A 25,429-nucleotide genomic window follows, 5' to 3' on the forward strand; every position below is an offset into this window, starting at 1 on the left:
ACAAATAAATGTTCTATTTGAATGTACATACCAATTTATTAGTCTAAATAAATATATCAATTTAATCCAAAACATGTGGCGTTAAACTGAAGAATTCAGAAACACAAATTTACCCATGTACAGTAAAAAATATATTTACTGTCTGAATTTTCATGAAAATAAACTACAGATAACTAGTAGAGTATCAATACAAGTCTGATCATGGACTTAACTATTTGGAGACAGGAACATACAAGGACAGAATATTAAACTTTTTTTTGTTTTTGGTCATAAATAATATTTTTAAAGTTGAAATCGACATTTTTATTGCTGTTTTAAATTGATTTCTGTGATGATATTAGCGACTGTCACATTGTTTTTTGTGATGTTAAAATGGTTCAAACTTTAACTCAAGACTTTGTGCCTTTTGTCCTGCAGTTTTATTCTGAAGGTAAAAGTCCTCCCACATCCGGTGCTTCTTCACTAACCCTCTCCCTCTGAACGACTTGACACATTTCTCCCACATGCACCAGCGTCTCCACAGGGACTCATGACTCCACCTCCTGACAACAGAAGAAAAAAAGGGAACTACAGACTCCTGTGGGGTTTTTGTCGATTTGTACATTTTCACACCTTCATTTCTTGTGTGTAGATGTTCACAACTCATAGACACCCCGCCCCCAGGTGTGAAATGTGACTTTAAAAATAAAGAGGCAGGTTAACCACATCCTCCCCGGGTCAAACAATAGATTGCTTCTTCTGTCCTTAAAAATAACAACTTTAATCCTCACACGTCTGAACACAGTTTGAGTCAGAGGTGAATTCGTTTGTGAAGTTTGATCATTTCAGGATTTATTTCCGACACATTAAAGAGTCCATGTCATGTTCTTGTGGCCTTCAAAACCCCTGACGCACATCTGCCTGACATAATTCCACGTGACAGTTAAGTACAAACAGGAAAATTAAACCCTGACGTGTCATCCCGTCGCACAGAGACCAATTAACTTCCGACTGGTGAATCAGGAATGACAGACTAAACAGGGAAATAAATAGCTCACTTCTCATTAGAGACTAATCATCAGTGAGGAGCGACATCATCACAGAAACAAACCATCAATTCACATAGTCTTGTTAACAACAGCGTTTTTTTTATTTAAAATTTTTATTTTATTACAAAAAAACAGCGTTCATTAAACAGTTGTCGCGAAGGGGGAATGCAAAAAGATGTTAACACAACAAAACCTATAGCATCGTCCCTCATTTTGTCATTTTATTTTAAATTAAAAAATAAATGTACAAAAGTGCTTACATGGTGCAAATAATGAAGAATTAAAAGGGGTTCTATAAAAGAAGAGGGGGAAAGGAAAAGGAAGGAGCGAGAGAGAGAGAGAGAGAGAGGACAGAAAAAAATGTACATTATATTCAACTTCTAAAAAAAAAAAAAAAAAAAAAAAGGAAACGCAGTGGAGCAGGAGAGATGCGGTTATGTTACATAGCGGTGAAAAATAACCAGAAGCTGCTCGGGGGATCTGTTCACTACAGGTAGTTAATCCTCCAACATTATCTACGACTGAGCACGATGTTAATAAATATTGCTTAAATAACCCACTCGTGGCTCGTGGGTTCCAATGTTGAAACTGATCCATTAATTTGACTACAGACTTGTAAAAAAAAAAAAAATCTCTTTTCCAAAGGCGCCGAGTAATGTTCGTCGCCGACGGTGATCATACGCGGTGACGTGTTACAGACAAATATAAATCTCCCGTCGTTTTAATACAATCACAGAATTCTTGTGAGTTTTTTTTTAACATGGCACTTTTTCTCAATGATAACCTCGAAGATAACGTGACCTCGTTCTAACGGTAACAGAAGAGTGAGGGGGGAAGGAAAAATAAGAGTAGGTGACAATGAGCTTTTTATTGTTTCTCGTAACAGTTTTGTCGTCGGAGCCACAGTGAACGCGTCGCTGGTGTAAAGGCCGCTCGTGAATCCTGTCTGAAGAGGCTCCGCTTTTTTTTTCTTTTCTTTTTTACTGACCTGCGAGGTTCCCGTGATCAGTAACACAAGCTCCCCACCGGTAACTGTTGACTTAAAAACAAAAAAGTTTTTCTCCCAACACTTGAGGCGTCTTCATGCTTCTCCGAACGCCCGTCCGGTCTCAGTAACTGTTCTCGTGACCTGCTAGGATGAAGAGGTTGCTCGGGGCCGTGGGGTTGTCGGTGGGTCGGCTCTCCAGAACCACCACCCTGCAGAACAAACACCAGAGGAGCAGTTAAGACATGATTGGACAGAGGAATGGAAGGTGGTCGTGGTGCAGCAGCAGGACAGATAAATTGAAAACTGAGGAAACAGTTTGAGGAGCTGAACTCCCTCACGAAGGGAGTGCTGCTGATTTTATGCACCAACCCTTTTTTTTCAAAAACTCTGAAAAGAGGCAAAGCTTTTAAAGATTTTACTGACAAATTAAAACATCAAATATCTCTCCAGGACTAACACCTGAACAAGATGTCAGGAAATAATGTCAGTTCGTCGTCCGGGTGATTGATGGGAACATTGGTATAACTGAAGCGCACTGAGAACGGGACGAGTTTGTCAAACAGCACGTTGAGCGTCAGTCGGGATGGCAGGGGGAGGTGGGGGTGGGGGGCATCTTCAGATGCCGTCTCGTGGGGTTGACAGGTGAGCAGGGAAGCTGCGCTCCATACTGTCTGTTCCATCAGATGAAATTACAGAGGCATGGAGAGACACTCAAACCAGGCTGGCAGTGCCTGGGCAGCATTGAATAAAACATGGGCGGGGGAGGGAGGAGGGGCTGGGCCTCGCTCCATCAAGAGTCATAATCTGACTGACTGACTGCGTGGGTGCGTGGGTGTGTGTGTGTGTGTGTGTGTGTGTGTGTGTGTGTGTGTGTGTGCGCGCATGTACACTTCAGTCTTTGTGAGGACCATATTAGGACGTAGACCTTACGGAGTGAGGACATTTTGGCATCACTTTTTCCAAGGGCTGTTTTGAGGGTTAATACTTGGTTTTATGGTGTGAACCGGGTTTAGGTCAGGGTTAGGGGTGTGTGTGTGTGTGTGTGTGTGTGTGTGTGTGTGTGTGTTAAATCACATCCTGCTGCGTCTGCAGCTTGAAACTAATCATCATGACGTCAGTCTAGAGCTAAAATGATTCATCGATGGGCAGAAATAATGTTCATAGTCGAGTTTGTCGACTTTAAATATGACCCTTTTGATATTCTTTTTAATTCAGTATCTACTTTGGTTACTTCTGGCAACACGCTTATTTTTTCAAGTGTTGAGTGCAGTGCTGAACGAGGTGTAATGTGATGTAAAATGTATTTGCGTGAAGAGAACTAGGACATAAAGTAATTAGTAATAAATCAGTAATTTAACAACCAAAGTCGCAAAATATGTTTGCTTCCTTCCGTTTTATATAATTTTGACAGGAATATCTTCGACAATTGGCACCAGTGGGGGCATCCAGGGTCAGTGGTTTAGATTCATTAGAGAGTAAAACACAGGGACAGAAACAGATTAAGATTATGAGCTTGAGGTGAGATGAAAACAGAAATAGGAGGAGAAAGACGTGGCAGTGGGCCGAGTGGAGACACCGGCACAGTGATAGGTGGAACAGCAGCAGGAGATGAGGACTGAAGTCAGCAGGTGATCTGGTTGTTTACTGGTTTCCAGGTAATAGGAAAACACAAAGACCTGAGGGACGGCAGCCTTTATTACGGGCCGGTGATTTTGTGGAAATAATGGGGGCTGATGATTTATATAGACAGGGGTGCCGGTTGAAAGAGATAAACAAGAACATTAAGTTAGGTTGCTCTTTTCTTCTTTGGCCGTGTTTTTCCTTTTATAAGTCATTTGAGATTCTGGTGGGACGTGCTCCTTCACTCGTTGCACTTATGAGCGAAAGATAAAAGATGGAAATATCTCTGTACCGACCTGTCAGATCCAAGGAGACGGAAAACTCTGCTTGGATCAGAAATCTCCTGGGTCACCTGTGAATGAAACAACAAAAAAACTAAAATGAAGTGAAGTTATCGTTATACCTGATGGGACATTTTCACCAAAACAGATTTCACTTCAACAAAGCTACATCCATACTACTACGTTTTTGTTCTAAAGCGATCTCCGTCCAGTTGAGCGTGAATGTATGAGCATGCATGTGCCGGTGTAAACAGAATGCAGATTATCTACTCTGCAGTTGGTTTGCTTAGTTATAGAAAATACTAATACTGGGAAACTGCGATGTTGAAAAGTAAAAACAGGGATTTTCTTATCTTGGTCTGACGATGAGGTTGAGCCGTTGCAGAGAGTAAGTGTTCACAAAGTTTTGTCTTCACCACCGGTAGTCGAGTCGTGGTTTGATAACAACAGGAAGTAAATGTGTGTGACTGGGTCATAGTTCCCAAACATCAAAGTACGAAAAGACAGCGGCACTTAAAAAAGTTTTGTTTAACTGATTATAATAAAAAATTATAGGTTATTTTTTAAACTTTTGTGTTTACAAACATTACTGATATAAACGTTGAAAATCACAAAACATAATGAACGTAGATTACGCTTTTGTTCAGTGTCTGTGTCATTAAACCACCTGCCAGGGTCAGCCAGGTCTTGTCCTGTGTTTTCATTTTGGTGCTGATGAATGTTTACATTTGGATCACGTATTGTGAACTTTTAACAGACTGTAGCCGGTAACCGAGAGCCGTCTCCAAGGACTCTGTGTCACCTTGAACAATCCTGGAGAGTTTACCTGCTCCAGTCACAAGACGTAGCCTGACAAGGTCCCCTTCAAAACACACTCCCTTGTGTTGACACGACATGAAAACGTGTTGACAGATGTGAGATAGTCGGTGGGGCGACACCTGCTAGGTGTAAGACCTTGGCCCTGGGCGAGATCTGATCCGTTCGAGTCTAATCGAGAACAAGGCCTCGGGTGTTCACCCGCCGAGGCGAGCACGGATCAACGGGCCTGCCCCCTTGAATGCCTTCGCGTTTGAGAGGAATCATAACGAGACAAAGGCTGAATTATTTAGCGCTGCTCCCTGTCGTGTGACGGGTTTCGTTTATGATGGAGCATCAATTTTGCATGGCCACTGACATTTCAAAAAAATTAAAATCCTTGCTATAGGCGAACCGTTGAGCCGGGCTGGGCGGAGACCCGGCAAACAGACCTTCTGTTTCTTCCTGAGTGCAGGACCAAGTCCGACACGGCAAGCTTTTCAATGTGAGGGCCCCTGTCGCCGTATCACTTTCATAAAAAACAGAATGCTTCACCTCCCTTCGATCTCTTGAACTTGTTATTGTGCCGCCGAGCCGCGACTCCTGATCGGGTGAACGCAGAGTCCCGCCGTGAAAGCTGGACAAATTCATTACCTCGGCCCGACACAAAGCCACTTTTGTCCGGCTCCACCTGAGGGGCTAATCCCCTGGGATCACCTCCCGCACGCCGCCATGCACGTAAACAGACGAGCACTCGGGGTCTTTGTTTCACGAGAGCCAGAGGTGTTTGTTCACGTGCAGGACAACAAAGCTCGTGTTCACGGGGGATGACAACCAACTACATTCAAGAGTTTCTACTCTGTTGTAACTGCTCACCCATGAAAGTCATACTGAGACTCTGATGGTTTAACAATAAACTGGTATGCCATCAAAAAAAAAATGATTCTGTCGTTGTTACAGTTAATTTTTACCTCATTGGACTTGAAACTCTTTCCCTGCATGCCATGTTTCCAGAAGGCCAAGACACTGTCCTGAAGGCACACTGTCATAACAGAGAGGCCACATTTTAGTGCACAAGAAAATCAAACTCAAGGTTAAGACGGTCAAAAAGTATGTAAGAGAGTTTACGGAAACACTTTCATGAATCAAATATGCATCATCACTGGATAAATGAGTTTTTGGCGATCCAAAGTAGAGTAAAGACTTACCAACAGATCCAATGCAGAAGTCAAAGCTGAGCTCAGATGCCAGCTTCTTGTTGGACTTCAATCTGCCCTGGAGATTAACAATCTTCAAATTTTCTGTGGAATAAAAAATAGGAAAAAGATGTAAGAATGAACAAATAGGAGCTTGATTAGGCCGTGCGTGTTCTACAGGTAGAAACTGTTTAAGAAGAGATTGTACATACGGTCCAGACACACCAACACCGTGTCTTTCTCCAGCTGGGTGACGTGGATCACATCCACCTGCTGATAAGCTGCTGAAAGAAAAGCATATGCTCTTGTTTTGGTCACACAGGTTTTCATCTCTACATAACCACGTAAATTTTTCTGTCTGACTTACTTGGTTCCGTCTCCGTGAACCAGTAGGATAAGGAGTTGAGGTTGATGGTCTCAAAGCGGACCACCTGGCCCGGCTCCGAGCCCTGGCTGATGGCCACGCACACCAGAGGATACTCCTGCTCCGGGACCACCAGCATCTCGAACACCTTCAGCGGACTGGGAAGGGGGAAGTCAAAATGCTGCCGCAGGGGAAGAGAGAGGGGCAACACAGGAGGTTAGTGTCCGTGTTTTCTGAAGATTAATGTGGTTTTATTTGTAGCCTGGGAACATATACAAATGGAGTAATGGGAATTCTTTTAGTTTATTCAAGATCCTGATCTTGATTGTAATTTCCTTGCACTGCTAGATTCGAGAATATAATTACAGACAGTAGGGCAGTTTTACTGTAAAAAACAACAACAGTCGTAATAGTGAAATTTAAGGGAATAAGTATTGAGCTGACCCTGACGAACATGAACCTCTCCAGGGGCTCATACCACTGCAACAGGACAATCCCAGACTGCAGAGCTCCACACAGGTACTTGTGGCCCGTGTACGGGTTTCTCACTGAGAAGGATTAAAAATTGTATATTAAAAAAACCCAGGTGGCAATGATTTACATGATATTTTTGATCAAACCCTTAGGACACAGAAATTGAGCTTGCAATTTTACATTTAAACCATATACTTAATTATAATATCTGTAAATAAAAAGAACAGAGATACAACCAAATCTAGAGAAAATAAATTTTCAAAAAAATAAATTCACATCTTTTCTGTGCTTTTTTTATTCAATCAAAACCTCACTCAAACTTATATATGATAATAAAGTCTTAAAGGTTTACAGAATGAAAAATATGATCTAAATGTTCTGTTCTGACAGTTTAATAAGATGGAAGGGTGAGTGAGTAAATAAGACTTAAGTGGTTGGGAGGCAAAGGCCACTTACCAATGCAACACTTGTGACAGCCCTTTGTGTCGGTAATCTTAGTTGTCAAGGCAAACCTCCTGAGGAGAGAAAACAGTCGACTTGTTGTGATCACAGTGTGAAAAAGGGCCCTGATGACGTCTACGATCGGGGAAGTTGGCCAGAGCTTCTCCTTTTTCTCTCCCACAGCAGTCATTTGTCACGGTGGTGAAAACAGTGAGGAGAGGGAAAAAAAAATCTGCATAGCACGTGTCCAGCGACACGCAGAGATGTCACCTCATCATTAAAGTGACACGAATGTTGCTGAAAAAAATGTGTCCTGAAGATCTCACCTGGGTAATATTTTTTCTGGGAAGCGATGAGTCTGGAACTGAGCGACCAGGCCGGGCTTCTTCAGCTGCTCAAACAGCCCAATGAGGTTGTGGGAATACAGCTGGAAGGTTTTCCCTGGAGCAGAATACAGGATGTTCAATAAAGAACTTCAACTTGAATTTAAAATGTACTCATATTAAATACGCCAGACAAAGAACTGAGTAAATGTTGCATATATTTGTACATTTTGACAACAAATCCTGCATCCCAGGAAGCAGCTTTCACATTTAGAGAGGTTAGATGTGAACAGAAGTGTCATGATGGTGTGAAGCATGATTACCTTCTGATGAAGCCAGTTAGTAGAATATCAAATCAAGCCGGGTGAGAGGAGGAGGAGAAGGAGGATGGACAGTCGCCAAGGGAAGAGGAGAGGAGAACAGAGGCTTAGTAAACCAAAAGGGGCAAACTGCTGCAGGTAAAAAAAAAAACGAAAGCAGACCTCACACTTTGTCATCCCATCCTCAAATTGTTTAATGCAGAAAAAAGGTTCTACTTCGGCCAACAAATGAAAAACTACTCTTGCTTTTGCAGCTCGTGTACATTGTGACCGGCAAAGATCAGCATACGAGAGGCTGTAAAGTCAGCCGTGTCACTCGTGAGTCACCGCGCTACAGTGTGTGCAGTTCCAAACAAAAGAAAAGTTATTTCAGGGGGCTGCAGATATGGAAGTGTTCCCTTCAGGGACAGTCAGATAACACAGAACAAAAGAGGCAGCAGGTTATGACAGTGGCCAGTGGAGCAGGAGGCTGTTAAAGGCCCGTCACTTACCAGATAGAGACATCAGGATGTTGTTGATAACATACAGCCATGTACACTTCCTTGGGAAGAGCTGAGGGAGGTAGAGAAAAAAAAGAAAGATGGCACAATCACGCAGTTCTCAATGGAGGGAGGAAAAAAAAGGGGGACAAAACAACATTCATTTGGGAATTATATGTTTGCTAAACCTCCTCCTGGTTGTCTAATAAAAGACAAAGAAGGTCTGTGAAGCTTCAGACGTCTCCACGTGCTGAAGTGTAGCACATGGGGCTTTAATGAGAGGGATAATCTGTATAAGAGGTTTGGACAGTTGTGTCTTATTACGTTTTCATGGGGTGTCGGAAAATAATCGGAAAAATTTGTTCTGGTACACAATTTGCTTACGTCACACTCTAAAACAAGGTGGGGAAAAAAGAGAGCATTTGTTTGATGGTAAAAAAATGTTTGATTAACGATGCAAATCATGTATTGCATATACATTTTTTGCTAACATTTAATTTGTATGGTATTAAGTAGTAATAGTTAGTTAGTCTCCACGTAGAGTGACCTAGAATAGTAGTTAAATAATATTTTTTATTGTCATTATTATAAGGTCTTTCATGTGATCCTTTTTATTTGCTCTTTGTCATTATATAAATATGGGAAAGATGTGTCAATGTGCTGTTTAAATGCTCCAAACACATAAATACTAATATTATTATCAACTACTAAAAGTTTTGAGTGGTACATCTGCCACTTTTACAGATGAAAACTGCATTTGTCGAGAATGGAGAGCTTGACAGTAACTGTGTAAGATTTACAGTAAATATATATATGTATGCATATATCAAATGAAAAGTTAGATGAGGTTCAACTCTTTCAACATATACTGGTTCTAATAACTGACTTCAGCTGCTGTTACCTGCTCCATCGTGGCTTCATGAAGCTCATTAAGATTCAGCGTATAGATTCCATCTTCTGTCCCAAGGATTAGGTATTGATCTAGAAGAGAGAGAGAGAGAGGAAAAAAAAGAAGAGGTATTGGCTTGAATGTTAATTATGTAACTGTGTCTGTGTGCAGTACGGTGTTTGTTGCGTGACGCTCTACCTTTGGTGTCTGGATGAATCCATGAAGTGGCACAGTTGATCTTTAGCGGACAGCCATCAAACACTTTAGAGAAACAGGCTCCCATCTGCATTTGAAGAAGCAAAACAGGCTCTGCATCAGTGAAGCGCTAAAATGTCAGCCAAGGTTTAATAAGCTGGAGCCGAGCAGAGCAATGCTGAGGCAACCACAAAGCAGAAAGCTCTGTGCACCCCAAATATCTAAAGAATGTACAGCAGCATTTCAGACAAGAGATTAATAACAGTGCCCATGAAACCGCGTCAGCCATGAGGAGTGAAGAAGAGTGTGAGACAATGCAGATGAGTCACTCACCAGTACTTTGGGAGTGGGTGGCAGGCCGTTGATAGCTGGTTTCTTAAAGGAGGAGCAGAGGAAACATAAAAATTAGAGATGATGTAGATGCAGAACACAGATGATTTAGTTGCCTAGTTTAGTTTCAGCCACAACAGTGACAAACAAACAGTACGGACTGTGTGTTTTCTGTCAAAGTCGATTTAATGTCCAACATGAGGCGGATGCCAAAGTTCCCTCTTTAACGATCCGAGTTTGGATCTCACAAAGGAAAAAACATCTTACTTGAGGTTTCAGTGGAAGTTGGAAACTCTCCAGGTATTAAATATAGGCTCTAAGATCATTGAGGACTTTTTCCTTCTAAAAACCAATAAAATAAATAATGAGAGGTGTGGCGGTCCTGAAATCCATAATGTTGTGTAACACATTTATGAAACTCACAGGGAATTCCTTCTTCTCTTTCCGGTGCTGCTGGTGTGGCGGTGGCTTGGGACTGCCTCCGTTCACACTGTCATCTGAATCGTTATCTGTCATGAAACAGCAGAAGGAAAATTAGAATTGTGGCTATTAATCATACTGTCAAACACACAGAATCTACATCTAAGGTCATATACATTTACATGAGACTCTCTCACCTTTACATTCAGATTTACAGAGAGCTTGTAAATAAATAAAACAAGTGCTCATTCAGAGACCGGAAGTGATACGAATGGGTTGTTGCACATAACCATAGATAAGTTCAGAAAAGCCGAGACTCACCAGGGTCAGAGGCGTGAGACAAAAGGCCGGGGCTGCTGACGCTGACGGAGAGGAAGTCTGGAGAGGAGTGCTCAAACTTGTTGCCCTGCTCCGGCGTGCTCTGTCTGCGCACCGCCTGGCTCGGCCCGTTCTCCGAGTTGGGGAACCGCCGCACGGTCAGACACCGCTCTTCGTTAAGGCCGAGCTCCTCAGACGAACTGTTTAATCGGGGCTGGAGAGAAGGGAAAGAGTGAAAACAGTTTGGTTCTCTGTAGTATGTATTTCCTTTCATACAACTTGCATGAAAGGAAATAGTAACGACTGGTTTTAGTTCTCACCTTTGGGGGCAGAGGAGGAGGAGGAAGCCCTGGCTTGAGAGTCGATCTGAAAAAGAGGCATTTTTTTTAGAAAGATGTAAATTAAGAAATGAATGCTTACGTGTTTATGATGACATTTTTTATCTGTTATTGTCACTCACAGCTCTACATCTTCAAAGAAGTTTTCGATATGGTCGATGTCCCCGCTGCAGGAATTGAAAAAAAGTAATCAGTGTGGGGAAAAATATCCCTCCCTGGACAAAAAGTGAGCACGAGTCCAAGTAGAAGAATGGGGGTGTATATGGGATCCATCATCTGATGGAAACTACAAAACTTTTTAAAGATAAAGTCTTAATACAAAAACCTTCAAACAGGTCCATCATCACTTATTATATTTACTTTGACATGTGTTTAAGTAACACTGGGATCAGAACCAAGGTCTGCGGAAAACTGTATGAAATTCTAGATGCAGTCAGTTTTATCAATATTCCAATCAAGCGGTTTCCAGACATGCACTCTGGAAAATATCCAGGAAAATTGAGTCAGAATATATTCCGGAGTTTGCCTTTCACGTAGAAGAACTCAGCAGGAACTTGTCAGACAGGTTCACAGCAGCTGGAATATTTCAGGAACATTCTGGAGTGTCGCAGGACGGGACGACAATTACGCTGCAGTCATCAACACACCCTCCACCCTCTCATTCACCATGGATCTTCCCAAGATTTTCCTGTTATATTCTCCATCTGACATTTTCCAGAGATATTATAAGCGGGACTGGCAGAAAAAGTTCCGGAAAATGTCCAGAGCAACATTTGCGAACGTTTGCGTTCTCACAGAGAGCCATTCCGGAAAATTTCCGGAAAATGCCCGGACTTCAGTGCCTGTCTGAAAGCAGCTGCAGCTTCAAAGACGAGCGTCAAAGTATTAAAACAAGAGATTGTATTTGAATTCTACAGGTTGATACTTAATTATTCCCCCGTCTATTTCTACACCACACAGTCCTGCCTACTTTCCTACTGTACATCAGACTGGTACATCAGATCAGGTATAAAGAGGTATGTACAGTCTGGATCAACAGCTATGATCACACATGGTAGATTGAGGGTTGTCAGGGAGGCAATGATGATTTGTGAACACGGTGGGTGCTAAACCTCACTACACACACATGGTGGTGGAGCGGGCGAGGGGGTAGGATGGAATGGAATCATGGCGTACACTACTACTACTACAACACACAATGCTAGTGTTACCGTTGGAACAATTCATCCTCAATGCTTTTGAGAAGGCTCCTTTGAGGGACAAGACGAGAGAGAGGGGGTGGGAGAGCGACAGAGATAAGTGGAGGGAGAAAAACAGTCAAAGCACACAGACAGGTGAGCAGGAGCTTAAAGGCCACAGTGACATTTCAAAACTGCAGGTGGGGGGGGTTAGTTCATGCAGACACAGGCCTTCAGATCCAGTGAGGACGAAGCTTAATGTGTGAGACAGTGACGAGCACCCATAAGAAAAAAGGAATTTCCAATCAACTCAACAGGAGATAAAGTGAGACACATAACATACCTTTTCTTTTTTTCTCTGGAAATACTAGAACACGATCAATTAATTACAGCCTGGCGTAGCCAGAATAAATACTCAAATACGTATTAGTCTGGGATCTCCTCAGTTCTTTTCTGACCCAAATGCCCCGTACGCAATTGGATAGACGTACAACCAAGAGCGAGAGCAACGAATCATGTGTCGTCTGTTGAACGACGAGGGGAAATCACTTCCCAATGGAGGGCAGAGCAAATGAAATGAGGATTTGTCTTGTCCCTGATTTTGGGGTTTTCAAAAACTTTAACCATGCGTTTGTTTTTGCTTCCTGGAGAGGCATCCATCTGATAAATACGCCAGGTTAAAAAGGTAAGTGAGTGTGTGTGGGGGGTGAGCAGGGAGTAAATAGGAGCAGTTCCCATGACAACAGTTTCCATGGATTACCTGGTTGTTATTCCTCCCTCTTCAAAGGGAATCCAGGGGGAAGGGAAGTCATTATCTTTCCTCACATCCTGTGGAAAGGCACACACACGCACAAAAATAGACTTTTTAAATACATGCATTCCTTAATTTGTGGATTTATTTCTATTTGAAAATGTACATCAACCAAAGAAACCATTACTAGTATTGATTAGAGTGAATGTGATTATCACCATTTTAGAATGAGCCTCCGTTTCCTTCCAGAGTGGTGGTTCAAACTGGAGCTTGTCGACTGTGAATGAAAAAAATTGTGGTCTGTCTTTTTCTTTTACACACATCTTTGGCACTAGAGGGCATCAGTATCCAACACTTCAAGACAACACAAAGCCAGGGGAGCAGAACCAGGAGCCTTTTGAAAACACTCTTAACCAAAAGCAGATCAACCGCTTCCAGTGCAGCGCGCACACACGCACACACACACACACACACACACACACACACACACACACACACACACACACACACACACACACACACACACACACACACACACACACACACACACACACACACACACACACACACACACACACACACACACACACACACACACACACACACACACACACACACCTGTCAAAACACCACAAGGTCTCTCCGTTGATTTACTGTGCTACTATATGAATGTTTGGTCTGGAGGCCCGTAGACGAGTCAGTCACCAAAGACAAACACAGATTACAACCGACACTAACCAGATCCGAAATAACCAGATATTGGTAAAAGACAAAAAGAATTACAAATAGATAAGGAGCAGATTCCTCTTAGTTTATGTTTGGGGTCAGATTCTGGAGACTGGCGTCATGTCCAGTGTGAACATGACATGATCTCTGCTGCAACTAAGTGAGAGAGGGGAAGAAAACCAACCGACCTGCCAACAAACCACATAATCAGCTTCTCGTCAACAAAGAAACTTTTTATTCGAGGATTCAGGGCACTTTTTTTTTTCCTTTCTCCAGAAGCAGATTTTCTGCTCGAGGTATGCTGATAATGTGGCAGCGCTGCAGTATTTTCAAAAACACAGATAACGGGGTGAGCGGGTGAGTCACAAGTATTATGAAACCAACCTTCGGCAAAAAAACCTCTGGGAAGGTGTCAAACGAGCTTCCTTGTTAGGATTTTATAAGTCATGTAATCTTTTATGCAAACATGTCTGCCAAGAACTAAGATGTCACAATGACCAAATCGTTCAACCGTATCGCAACTACAGTAAGAAGCCAACCCGTGCACAGGAACTCAACTCATTAGTAACACTTCAGTCTCAAACACAAAGTTCTGTTTTCTGCTATGAGTTGTACAGTAGGAGTGAGTGTGGAGATTCATACAAAACACACACTGTCTCACTACACTGTCACTAACCTTCATCCCCCCTGTGTCCCTCAGAGAAGCTAGGACTTGAGCATGGCCCGCCTTGGCGTGTCCAATTGTTTGCTTCATGTAGGAGGGAAAGTCAGACGTGATTGTGAGAAATATATGGATGGAACCACACAGGACGTACATCTGGTACGATCACAGCACAGACACGGCACACAACACCATGTACGCATGTCTACGAATAAGGAGACGCCTCACAACTTGACCGTTGCTACATGAACCTGAAATGATGACATGACAACAACTTCCAGACGACACAAACACACAACAACTTCCCTGAAGGGTTTTTTATTATATGAATTTTAAAAGCTGCATCCTGAAGCCATATTCAACAACTGATGACCGGAAACCAAATTCCTCACTTGAAGTGACCCTTCAGACAAGCTATATGACATTTTTAGTAAAAGATGAGGGACAGTTACTTGCCAATACAGACACATCACAATCTCTTCTACATGCACTTTCTCTTCCGTGACTCCCGGAGCTATTTTTATACACACTGCCACATGGTGTGTGCTGGACAAGTGCCAGTCAGTGCAGCAGGATTAGCGGAATGACCCTCAGACAAGCTGCCGGACCTCATGTCAGGCTAAAACAGCCGGCAGGCCTACTGACTAAATGACACACTGACTGACCAAGTGAGGGCACGGATTCATGTGAGAGGGGGGTTGATCTTGGTGTGATGCCGTTTTTTGGGGGGGCTTTTTGTTCACTTACAGTCCAACTCGGAGCGTGTCCTTTCAGCTCTGGCTTGTTTGTTGGTGGAGCGGATGGTGTGTCTGACGGCAGAGAGGGGCTGGAACACAGAGTGAGAGAGATTTCAAGATAAAGACATAGGTTTTTAACAGCACGAGTAGCACTTGGCGAGTCAAGCGCAGGGCAAACGCAGCAATGCCTCGAGTCATCTGGCAGATTCCACCTTTTGAAATAATCTGTAGAAAGCAACATGACAAGATATAAGCTGAGCTGAGAGCAAGTTTCTGTCCAGTGTCATTGTCACATTATTATGCATCCCCAGAGGCTGTTTGTACGCAACGACGAGCTCAATTGCTCGTAGTCAATACCCTTCAGAGTGTTTTTTCATTCATAGGGGCCAAGACAGTGCCACTACTGTCAGCTCGAGAAAAGCACAATGGTCTCTTAAAAGGCAATGGTACCACCTCTCCTTGGCCGCCGCACAGATGTCGTGTCGAGTCCCTTTGGAATAACAACATTGAAGGAGAAAATCAAGAGGAATGGGGAAGATTTTTTGTTACCATTATGCTTTTTTGCAGCATTTTCAAATGGACATTTTTCTTATTTTAAAGTGCAATCTTTCACAAATAAATATTTATATATCTGTATTATTATCAGGCATTACCTCGAGGTCGTCGTCGTCCACCTCACTGTAATGCTGGTGGTTATCCGGGTTGTTCATCTTGTCGAGGAGGTCGACGGCGAGCCTCCTCGTCAAGCCCGTCTGGCCCACAAATACGTGCTGCATGAGACGGGAAAGGGATTGCGAAGTTATCATAAAAATAATAATTTCATCACAGTTTGCATCAGCAGTATGGCATCCCCGACATACGAGATCAATGAAAAGTTGATGTAGAACCGTAACCTCCCCCTGCAGAGAGAGTGAGTCATGGTTTTACTGTTATAGAGTTATTCAGATTGTCTGCATTATTAATCATCTAGGTGCTAGGACTATTAAACCAGGGACTATCCTCTGGAGACACTGATGATAGAGGAGGATCTTTTAAGAAACAGCTGAACCGTATTTATAGTTTGACTGAGGCCTGAAAATCAAAAGCAGGTGCTGACTGAATTTTTATTTCCTCTTAAATAAGTGCTTCAGAGATGATATAATCAAAAAGCTTTAAGAGACACATGTAATTAGGTAAAACATTAAATGAAAATAATAACTTTGAGCAGCAGTTCAGGGGCCAGAGTCTGACTGGAAGCCAAACTGCTAGAAATTCTGCCAAATCACACAGAAGCTCATTGGGCCAAGCTGAGATCCAGCTAGAAAAAAAAACCTCACTTCCATTTGTGTCAGGCCTTCAGGGTTTGCAGATGGTAGTAGTTCAACAGGCAAAGGAATGAGGCTCCAAGACCTCAAAACGAGACAATGATAGGATTCATTACCGATAGAAGTTTCTCGGCGGTGGGCCTCTTCTTTGGGTTCTTCGTCAGAGACACTTTGACAAAGTTGTGGAAGGCGGTGGACCTGCGGGAGATAAATACTGTTTTAATCCAGTACTCATCACTGTTAATCCTCTGAAAATGTAAAATTATATAAAGCGCAGTGGATATTCTGGGAGCCCTCACCATTTGCTTTTGTCTTTTAGTTTAGGAGGCTGGAAGCTACTCTTTGACATCAAAAATAAGGCCCTGGGGGAAAGACAAAGAAAAATATTGAACTGTTGGTTGAAAGAGGGAAATGTATTTACAAGATCTTCTAAATATAAACTGCATTTTGAATGAAACAGGATGACCATTCAAGTAATCAAACGGCGTGATGAAACATTAGAAGAACACAAAAGCAGGAAGCTGCCTAAGAATCATTTGAGAAAGCTCTTATGACTGATCATTTTTAAGGAAAGTCAAAAAAAAATTGCACCTCATCGGGTGCAAGTCGAACATCGGCGGCTGCAGCTCGGCCATCTCTATGGAGGTGATGCCAACTGCCCAGATGTCGCAGAGCTGGTTGTAGCCACCGTTCTTCTCCACTGCAGCAACTTCCGGAGCCATCCTGGAAAAAGTTCAGGTCAAGAAAAAGATGAATGGTTGGTGAAGGAGACCTCCTTGAAGTGAAGACCAAAACTGATATTTATAATCTGATACTCTGTTGATCTTTGTAGGAGAACTATGTTTACTATTCTCCCCCCTCGGCAGTGTGTGTGTGTGTGTGTGTGTGTGCGTGTGTGTGTCTGTGTGTGTGTGTGTGTGTGTGTGTGTGTGTTAGGAGGTCAGGGTCAATGACAGTAAGGTTTCAGTGTCTTTCTCAAAAACACTTCAGCTGCTGTGGGAATTTGAACTTTCACCTTTCAGTTTGAGACATCTGCCTTTACTGCTACTGCACAGTCAAACTAGATTCTGTTTGTGATTCAGACTCTTTAACTTATTAGTTTCTCAGTATGTTATTAAAGGAAGTTCACACTCACCAGTAAGGTGTTCCAATGAAGGACTTTCTTTTGGCAATGGTGGCCGTTATTTTGGCCGCAACTCCAAAGTCGGCTGCAACAAGGATGGACCGCGTTTCACATTATGTAAACCACATGCAACTCACAGCTACTGAGGAGTTCGGCTCCGTGAGAATTAAGATGCAGAGCGGCCGCTTACCTAACTTCACATCTCCGTTGTCTGTTAGAAGTATGTTGGCACCCTGTTAAAAAGTCAAATATTATGGGGTTTTTTAGTTTGAGTTTTGAGAAAAAACATTCAAAAGACTATAGTAATATTTTAGTACAATGAGAAAAAATGCCTGAAATACTCAGCTGGACTTGTGTGTGTTGCAAAACTGGTTCATAACAACGTGCAAATTATGCGTTAGGCTTCCTCAGTAACATATGGTGTGGTTGAAACTTGAACTGCTCGTGTGTCTCTTCTTCACTGATCTGTAAAACTACACCGGTACCACCGCCACCAGCTTTCTGACAGTCCCACTGACAAGTGTTTCTGCTGCCTGTGACTGACAAGTCTCTCTGGTGGCATCCTGCAGTGAGAGTAGAGGAAACAGGAAGTGCTCGCTCTGTAGAGCTGACTAAAGATAATAGATCCAGCCCTGACCTTCTGTGATAACACATGAGACCAAGGTCTGTGTGTGTGTGTGTGCAACAAGCATGATCCACTTCAGTTCAACCACAATACTGCAGTAAAGTAACACCGCTGGTCACATGCTTGTTGGTGAGCACATCTCTGGCTACATACTTCCTGTGACTTCACTTAACACCTCTAGAATGTGCTAAATGCAAATGCAAATCTGTGAAAATCATTATCTTAAGCCTGAGACACTGTCTTACTCCTCTACCTTCCTTTTTTTTTTGCCTTTCTCTCAAATGTTTTGAAAGTTAAATGTTAATTTGTCTGTCGCTGGCATGAGGCTCAGTGTCTGCATGTGTCACAATAGAACAGGCATGTCCTTTAAAAACTACGGTCAAAAGAAAACAAAAGAAAAGATATAATACCTTGATGTCACGGTGCATCTTGCCCTTGGTGTGCAGATATCCCAAACCCTGTCGATAAAATAAATGGATTTCGTATGATTTACATTGAAATCAATAACTATGAAATGCTCATTCAAATTTTTTTGGGGTGGATTAAAATTACCTGTATGGTCTCTCTGCAGACATATGCGATCTGGAGCTCTGACAGTGGTCCCGTCACTGTAACACGCGAGCAGAGGTTGAGTCGACATGTGCATCGCATTAAGAAACACTTCGTGACTTAATCTTGAGAAATAACATCTCACCGTGATAAATGTCCTGCAGAGATCCTCCGCCGCAGTACTCCATACATATCCAAAGCTTCTCCCGACTAAAGGAAGCAGCGGAAATTATTATGTTAGGGAAACTGTTGCTTCGGCAGTCAGCGACACAGGTTTATACATATATATACGGTTGATAGCACAAAACGTTTGTCGAGGGTTTTTCTCGTTGAACACATATCCTTCCTGGAAAAAAACAAGCTTGTTGTAACCGTGATGAGAGTGCATGATTAGACCTGTGACAGTTGGCCAGCAGAGGAGATTTCTAATCTCAACTGGAAGTGGAAATTATTTTAGGTCAGGAAACTGGTCCGAAAGGAAACTACAGCTTCCCCAAATAACATATAAAGTAAGTCAAATGAAGCACCATTCAAAGAGAAAGTCACAAAGTACAGAAAATACAAAAGTATACAATGATAAAATTAAACAATGAGAGTAGAGTTGCAACTAACGATTGTTTTAATTTTCAATTAATCGATAAGTTGTTTGGTCCATGAATGAGAAACCCAGACAACAATAAATCGCGCACATAAAAAATAAATAAGGGCCAGTTGAATAAATTAGTTTTTTGCTTCTTTTTTTTCAAGGCATCGACAGAGCCAGCGGGTTTTATGGGAAGAGCATTCCATAGTGATGGAGCCATGGCTTCAAATGAACTATCACCTTGGTTTTTTTTATAGTGCGCGTATCCCTTGTTACAGTAAGCCCTTGTCTGAAAACCTTCATGAAAAAAATAAAATAAACGCTGGTTCTTCTGATGGAAGTCAAACTAGTTATATAATGATTAATACACGGTGGGTTGCTCATTAAGGGGTTTTTACTGTCGCCATTTGTTCTCCGTGCGGCGAGACTAAATAAGACACACCTGCTGGGATAAGGCGTGTATCTCTCTGGGAAAAAAAACAGCCACATGAAACAGATCAGAGGCTCGTGTTCCAGTTAAACCTGCTGGAAGTCGGAGGCAGCGGTAGGCAGACCAGCCCCAATTTCCTCTCAAGATGCCAGCCACAAAACACAGAGCTCCGTTAAAACATGAGAGCGCTGCATCCTGGCACTGCAGGGCCTAGTCAGCAGCACAGGCTGGCCCGGGACAGTGACTCATACTCACACACACACACACACACACAGGTGTGACTCAGTAATTAAAGACCTCGTGTGAGTTTCAGGCAGAGTCTCGTTTAAATCCTTCTTGACAGTCACATATGAATTCCATGAATATTATACCATGAACTGGCAGCAAGGGGAGAAGAAAACAGTGAGAGTAAAAATGACAAAGCAGGATTATTTTTTGAGCTGGCTCTTACCAGAGGTAGCTCCCAAAGTAGGCCACAATATTGTGGTGCATGCATTCCTTCACCATGAAGATTTCCTGCTGTATGATGGAAAAGTCATCCCCTGGAAACACAGAGAGAGAAGTCACACACACACAAACACACACGGGCACAGTTTTTCCCCTGCATTTTCTGTACAAATCAAATAAGACATTTTTGCATTTAGAAAATAAACAGTACTGGAAATAATTGCAGGCGTGAAATGAAACATATTGGGTTATGATTCTTTTACAATGTGACATTAGCACAAACCTTGGTATTTGACACATTGACAAAAACAACCTCTCAAAGCATTTTGAATGATGCACAGGGTGAACTTCCACGGTAAAATCCACGGTAGTATGACACAATCATGTTGTGGCAGGTTGGTGTATTTTTGATTTAGTCACGCCATGAAGCTGTGGACAATGATTAGAACGACATAATGAGTGTTAAATCTCATCACTGGTAGTTCAGAATGAACTCTTATACGTTTGCTACAACCTCCTAACTGAAATGTTATAGCTGATGGGTTTATGCTTCAATATTTCATCTCTATGTAAATACAGCAGATTATAGACCAGTTTACAACATCAGAAAAGAACACCTTGTAATTCTTTTAACTTTATGTGGTGTACAGGCTAATATCCAGACCGCTCTACAGCTCAGCAAAGCAAAAAAACACATCCGACCAGTAGGAAGTCGGGAGGCAGAAATATGTAAGGCCCAGCTGCTCCCAATTGTACGGAGACACGGCCCTGGAACACATTAACAGGGAGGTTAAGATCTACCAGTCTCTGCCAGCTTCAGTGCTCCATCAACACACTGTCATCATAGGCACGGGTCCAGATGAAGCTACTTTGAAAAAGGAGACAATCGCTGCCAAAATTATCAAAATGATAATGTACCTTTTACTTGTGGTGGAAATAACTGTCAACAAAGCAATTTATTTTCCCTTTTTTTCTGTGCCAAACGTGTCAATCTTGCTCTCCACTGTGGCTTGTAAACAAGCCTCTTTCGATGGCTGAATTATGTTATCAAAAAAATCAGCTGGTTGAGAGAATAGTCAAACCACAAACTGTGGCGAAAAGAAGCGCCTGGACCTGCATCCTCCTCCTACGGTGCATAGTTCCAGACAACACACACACACGGAGGTGAAATTAAAAGCCATACAGCGGGAAGTTGGAATTTTGGAAGAAACATGATAAAATGGAGATAACTCCAGGGCCACAGAGGCTTTTTTTTTTTTCAAGGACACAATGTATGTACACAATGAGGCAATTTGCGGTTGAGCAGAGCTGCTTTCAGCCGGTTAGTCAGTCAGTGTCTCGCACGTGAGAGACGGAATTAATGCCAACATGTTTTAACTGTATCCAGCAGCTAAAACAACAAACCAATACATTTCCATGAGCTCCTTATCAATCAGTTACTAACTCGAGTATTGAGTAACATCAGAGGATCCTTGAATCTAAAAGAACGACTACAAATACCTGCAACCCAGACGTTAAAACAAAAAGCATCACGTTCCTTTTCATTAGATCCATCATTCTTTTGCAACGAGAATAGAAATGATCCACAAGAATGTCAGGGCTCAGTTTGAGCTCTTCCCTTGTATCTGTCAGCCATGTTTTAATGTGTTTATATGGCATAATAAGGATGTAATGATGTCCTACAGAAGCTGGTGTTTCACAGCTATAATCCATGACTTTAATGATGACGAATGTGCAAAAGTATTTCCAGTCTCAGTCTCGCTGTGTTTACCACATTACTACGAGCGAGTGGCACTTTATTCAATTTAGACGAGCTACTGTTGATCACAAGTCATTTTTTAATATATCTGTTGACGGAGAGAGTAAATGGTTACAGGGGAGCCACAAAAATTTGGGCCACGGTAATTTCAGCGACATGTTTGGGCCCCCCTCCCCAAAAAAAATAAAATTAAATGACACGTCCCCCACACAATCTTCTCGTCTCGGTGCGTTGACTTTGTAGCCACTTCCTCTCCGACTGAGCGCTTCCCTCTGCTCTGTGACTGTACACACATATTCGCTCAAGGCTTCATGTTTCAATTCAGTGTGTCAGAGAAGTCAGAATGTTAAGTCTGGACTTTATCTTTATAGTATGAATCAGAGGTCGATCACAAATTAAACCCCAACCCGCGAGATCCGGGGAGATTTTAACACTTTTCACACAAAAAAAGAAGAAGTACTGCTTCTGTTCGGATGTAGCAGCTTATAGAAAATACATTCAACTGCATGCAGAGTTGTTCCACACCCAAAATGGCTTGTAGCTGAATTTCTGACGGAATACTGCCAGGGGGCTGGTGCCAACTGCTCAGTGAGGAGAAGAAGTGTCTGCTTTAAAGTTTTCCCTCGATTGTCAGTGAGTGAAGAGACCAACACTAATTTGATCTTCACTCTTTCATTTGGCCTGTAAATGATCAGATTAACCAGCTCTGCAGCCAGAGGGCTTCACCACCACCACCACCACTCCTCCTCACTCCTCACTCCTCTCTCCCTCTCTGTCCCTTGCTACACACCAGCCCTGTCATTCGTCCTGGTCCAACCTGTTGGATTCCTCGTTCCGCCCCGGGGCTGTTTACCTCGAGCACAGAAAGGAGTGACTCTCGCCAGAAGTGGGGGTAAGGTAAAGAAAAAAAGAGAGTCCTGCTCAAACAAGATTGACCTGGGCTCGGGTTAATACTTGTTCAATACGTCTCGAAGAAAGATAGAGCAAATATGAACGGTGTTTGCTTGTCAGACAACCTGAACAGGTTTGCGCTGCAGCTTACGAACACGTGCAGGAAAAACATGGGACCATTCTGGACTAGATATCTTCCCCATTGTTTTTGAAAAACTTTATTCAAAACTCAGGTCCATCTTCACAGTTTATCTGTTAATCACTTCTCAATCTTTTAAACAACAAGAAAAACGTATCCCTTCTTCTGTCCTTTTTCCAATTTGCAGCTAAGCCTCCTGATCTTCTGCTTCACACACGCACATAAACACTAATCCCCCTTCCTCCTACATGCCAGCAGAATATGTCACAGCCTTACATTAAAGAACAAGACTTCTATAGTCTGATCAGGAAGGGGCCAATCATTTTTATTTCAAACTGATCATCCGGAGTTTACTGATTAAACACTGACACGTGCAAACTTGGGGACAAAAACACACCATCGGTCCAAACATCATCATCATCATCTCCCTCCCAGCATTAGACCCACGGTGGTGCGATGAATGAAAGAGAAAACAAACACAAGTGAATCTCTTCCCTTCACCGACTGGTAATCAGCTCGCTGAGCTCAGTCTGGTTGCCGGTGGTGCAAAATCTTCTTTGGTAATCCCACTAATCTGGATTGCACTAACTCTGTCACTAGGTCATCACCAGCACAGACCCCAGAGCCGGAGAGCACAGTCCCAAACGTCTTCTTCTTCTTCTCCTTCACCTGACACGGTGTAACGTCACACTGACTCTGATATGACGCCTTGACAACATTTAGATTTTTGAAATGACCAACTTTTTTGCAGACTTTGCTTCAAATTCAATATGGGGCGCAGGACACAGGCTAAATTTAGAGATTGAAATCAATTCAAGAAAAACAGCAGTATCAACATATTCATATCTGCAGTCATGTTTACTGGCACTGTGGGACAGTATTTTTCAGTCAGTCCTTTTTGTGCATTCCATTTCAAAACCCTGGAAAATAACAGACGCGTTTTCCAGACCTATTTCTCAGCTCTGAAAAAAATTAAAATCTGAAACCAGAATGTTTTCTCTTCACTATGAAACCGAGAAAATAAAAAGATCAGGTCTTACCTATTTCCAACTTTATGATCTTCACAGCAGTGAGCTCTCCCGTGTGCACGTTTCGAGCCTGAAAAGACACAAGAGTGCAACTGTCAGCCGGGACGCGAATCTCACATAACTGTTTATTAATATTCTTTTAATCAAAATGTGTCATCAAATGGCAAAACAATGAATGTTACACTGCAGAAACACGCACTTTGTCAGTGACAGAAAACGAACGGCCAACAATTTAGTGGTTCATCCTGATTAACTGTAACCGAGTACGTAGTGTAATCAAGGAACAATCTGAAACATTTGTGGGATCAAATATGGAAAGGATTTGCTGCTCTTCTCTCAGAGCAGAAGCAGTTATCATTTGAAAGAAACAATCAATTAATCAAATTAAGTCTTTTTTTTTCAAGAAAAATAAACCGCCTAATATTCTCAAATGCAAAGATGTGACACCTTTGTTTTTCCTTTTTTTTTATAGTGAACTGAATATTTGCAGACATCACTCTGGGCTTTAATCAAGAATATTTGGGGTAAAGATCTGTTGGCCATCCAAAAATTGAAATGTTCTGAAATGGTGCCGTAACTTTTTTCAACTATTATCACTATTATTTATTGACTAAACCAATAATTAAGAAGAACCAATCGACAGATGAATCAACGATGAAAATAATCCCTACATGCAGCCCTTGAACATCACATGACATGATATTTCATTTTGACGAGACAACAGTTAAGAGTTCTGGCCTCGACAGACATTAAACCAATGTCTGATTGGTATGATCCTTTCTCCTCTGTGAGAGCTGGAGTGAAAATATTCAACTGTACGTGACGTCAGCACCCTCCATCAGACAAATTCCAAACCACTGCATTATTAAGTAGAGTCTCGATGACTGGTTACGTCTTCTATATTTAAACTCCGTGCCAAGAAATATCAAACCCAAAATCATGTGAACGTCATCGGCAGAGGTCATGAGGTCAAGCCGTGTTAGTCAGCAGGGAGAGGCCAGACAACGTCTGTCTGCAAACCTTTACATTTCTCTGGCGTCACAAGACCTACAGTCTTACTGTTGCATTTTTGTGTTCGCTCTTTCAGTTTCATCGGTACATTTGTACATTGCCAATTGAAAAATGTGATATTTCATCATGTCAACGACTACCATCAGAATGTATAGATTTTGGGGACAGTATCCATCCATCATTTGTGAAAGTTCCATAAAAAAAAATAAGTAGGTTGCACTGTCTTCCATTTCAAATCCAGGTCAAGACGGGATGCTCCCTAATCCGTGGGAGTGCAGTGATGAGGCGAGCGGCTAAATCAACCGTATAAACCATAAGAGCCCTCCAGCGTAGGCCACCGTTCAACACTGGGAATGTGTTGGGCGTTGATTCACACATATCAATAGTCAGTAACCCACACAAAGCTTAAACTTGTTCGGCAGCTGATACCACGTGTGCTCGCACAACAACACATAACAGGAAAGAAGAAAAAAAACTTTACCAACAAATATTTCTTGCAAAATAGGACAGAAATCGTGCCGCGTATGTAATAAATGATAGTTCGTTTGTTCAGGCATGATGATTATTTCCAACTGTGGATGTCAGTGTTTCTCCTGCCTTAAATTATGTTGAAGTAATGACTGAATACTTGCACACAACCTGTGTCTTCTAGCTTCCTGAATTAGCTCAAGCCAACCTGAGAACTTTA

General features: G+C 42.3%; 1 protein-coding gene across 9 annotated transcripts in view; it reads right to left on the minus strand.

The window, feature by feature from the left end:
* Positions 1 to 1,105: 1,105 nt before the first annotated feature.
* The window catches only part of map4k5 (mitogen-activated protein kinase kinase kinase kinase 5), a 29,075-nt gene continuing 4,751 nt past the window's right edge, over positions 1,106 to 25,429 (minus strand). Inside the window, exons 3-35 of one of the 9 annotated variants that reach the window (XM_035609545.2) lie at positions 23,743 to 23,800; positions 19,918 to 20,008; positions 18,599 to 18,663; positions 18,457 to 18,512; positions 18,315 to 18,362; positions 17,470 to 17,512; positions 17,292 to 17,364; positions 16,748 to 16,879; positions 16,456 to 16,518; positions 16,273 to 16,354; positions 15,506 to 15,622; positions 14,863 to 14,941; positions 14,131 to 14,202; positions 12,947 to 13,005; positions 12,738 to 12,805; positions 10,922 to 10,966; positions 10,782 to 10,827; positions 10,465 to 10,675; positions 10,147 to 10,232; positions 9,727 to 9,768; positions 9,397 to 9,481; positions 9,211 to 9,290; positions 8,322 to 8,382; positions 7,834 to 7,836; positions 7,514 to 7,628; positions 7,203 to 7,261; positions 6,717 to 6,820; positions 6,276 to 6,453; positions 6,121 to 6,189; positions 5,921 to 6,013; positions 5,684 to 5,754; positions 3,933 to 3,988; positions 1,106 to 2,225 (exon numbers count right to left, since the gene is read on the minus strand). In XM_035609545.2, coding sequence (XP_035465438.1) covers positions 2,138 to 2,225; positions 3,933 to 3,988; positions 5,684 to 5,754; positions 5,921 to 6,013; positions 6,121 to 6,189; positions 6,276 to 6,453; positions 6,717 to 6,820; positions 7,203 to 7,261; positions 7,514 to 7,628; positions 7,834 to 7,836; positions 8,322 to 8,382; positions 9,211 to 9,290; positions 9,397 to 9,481; positions 9,727 to 9,768; positions 10,147 to 10,232; positions 10,465 to 10,675; positions 10,782 to 10,827; positions 10,922 to 10,966; positions 12,738 to 12,805; positions 12,947 to 13,005; positions 14,131 to 14,202; positions 14,863 to 14,941; positions 15,506 to 15,622; positions 16,273 to 16,354; positions 16,456 to 16,518; positions 16,748 to 16,879; positions 17,292 to 17,364; positions 17,470 to 17,512; positions 18,315 to 18,362; positions 18,457 to 18,512; positions 18,599 to 18,663; positions 19,918 to 20,008; positions 23,743 to 23,800 — 2,598 coding nt within the window. In that variant the 3' untranslated portion in view covers positions 1,106 to 2,137. Of the gene's footprint in view, positions 2,226 to 3,932; positions 3,989 to 5,683; positions 5,755 to 5,920; positions 6,014 to 6,120; positions 6,193 to 6,275; positions 6,454 to 6,716; positions 6,821 to 7,202; positions 7,262 to 7,513; positions 7,629 to 7,833; positions 7,837 to 8,321; positions 8,383 to 9,210; positions 9,291 to 9,396; positions 9,482 to 9,726; positions 9,769 to 10,146; positions 10,233 to 10,464; positions 10,676 to 10,781; positions 10,828 to 10,921; positions 10,967 to 12,737; positions 12,806 to 12,946; positions 13,006 to 14,130; positions 14,203 to 14,862; positions 14,942 to 15,505; positions 15,623 to 16,272; positions 16,355 to 16,455; positions 16,519 to 16,747; positions 16,880 to 17,291; positions 17,365 to 17,469; positions 17,513 to 18,314; positions 18,363 to 18,456; positions 18,513 to 18,598; positions 18,664 to 19,917; positions 20,009 to 23,742; positions 23,801 to 25,429 lie in introns of those variants that run through there. The other 8 variants (XM_035609543.2, XM_035609546.2, XM_035609544.2 and 5 more) reach the window with 8 other exon arrangements.

This window comes from Scophthalmus maximus, chromosome 15 (assembly GCF_022379125.1).
Source record: "Scophthalmus maximus strain ysfricsl-2021 chromosome 15, ASM2237912v1, whole genome shotgun sequence".
Lineage (NCBI taxonomy): Eukaryota > Metazoa > Chordata > Actinopteri > Pleuronectiformes > Scophthalmidae > Scophthalmus > Scophthalmus maximus.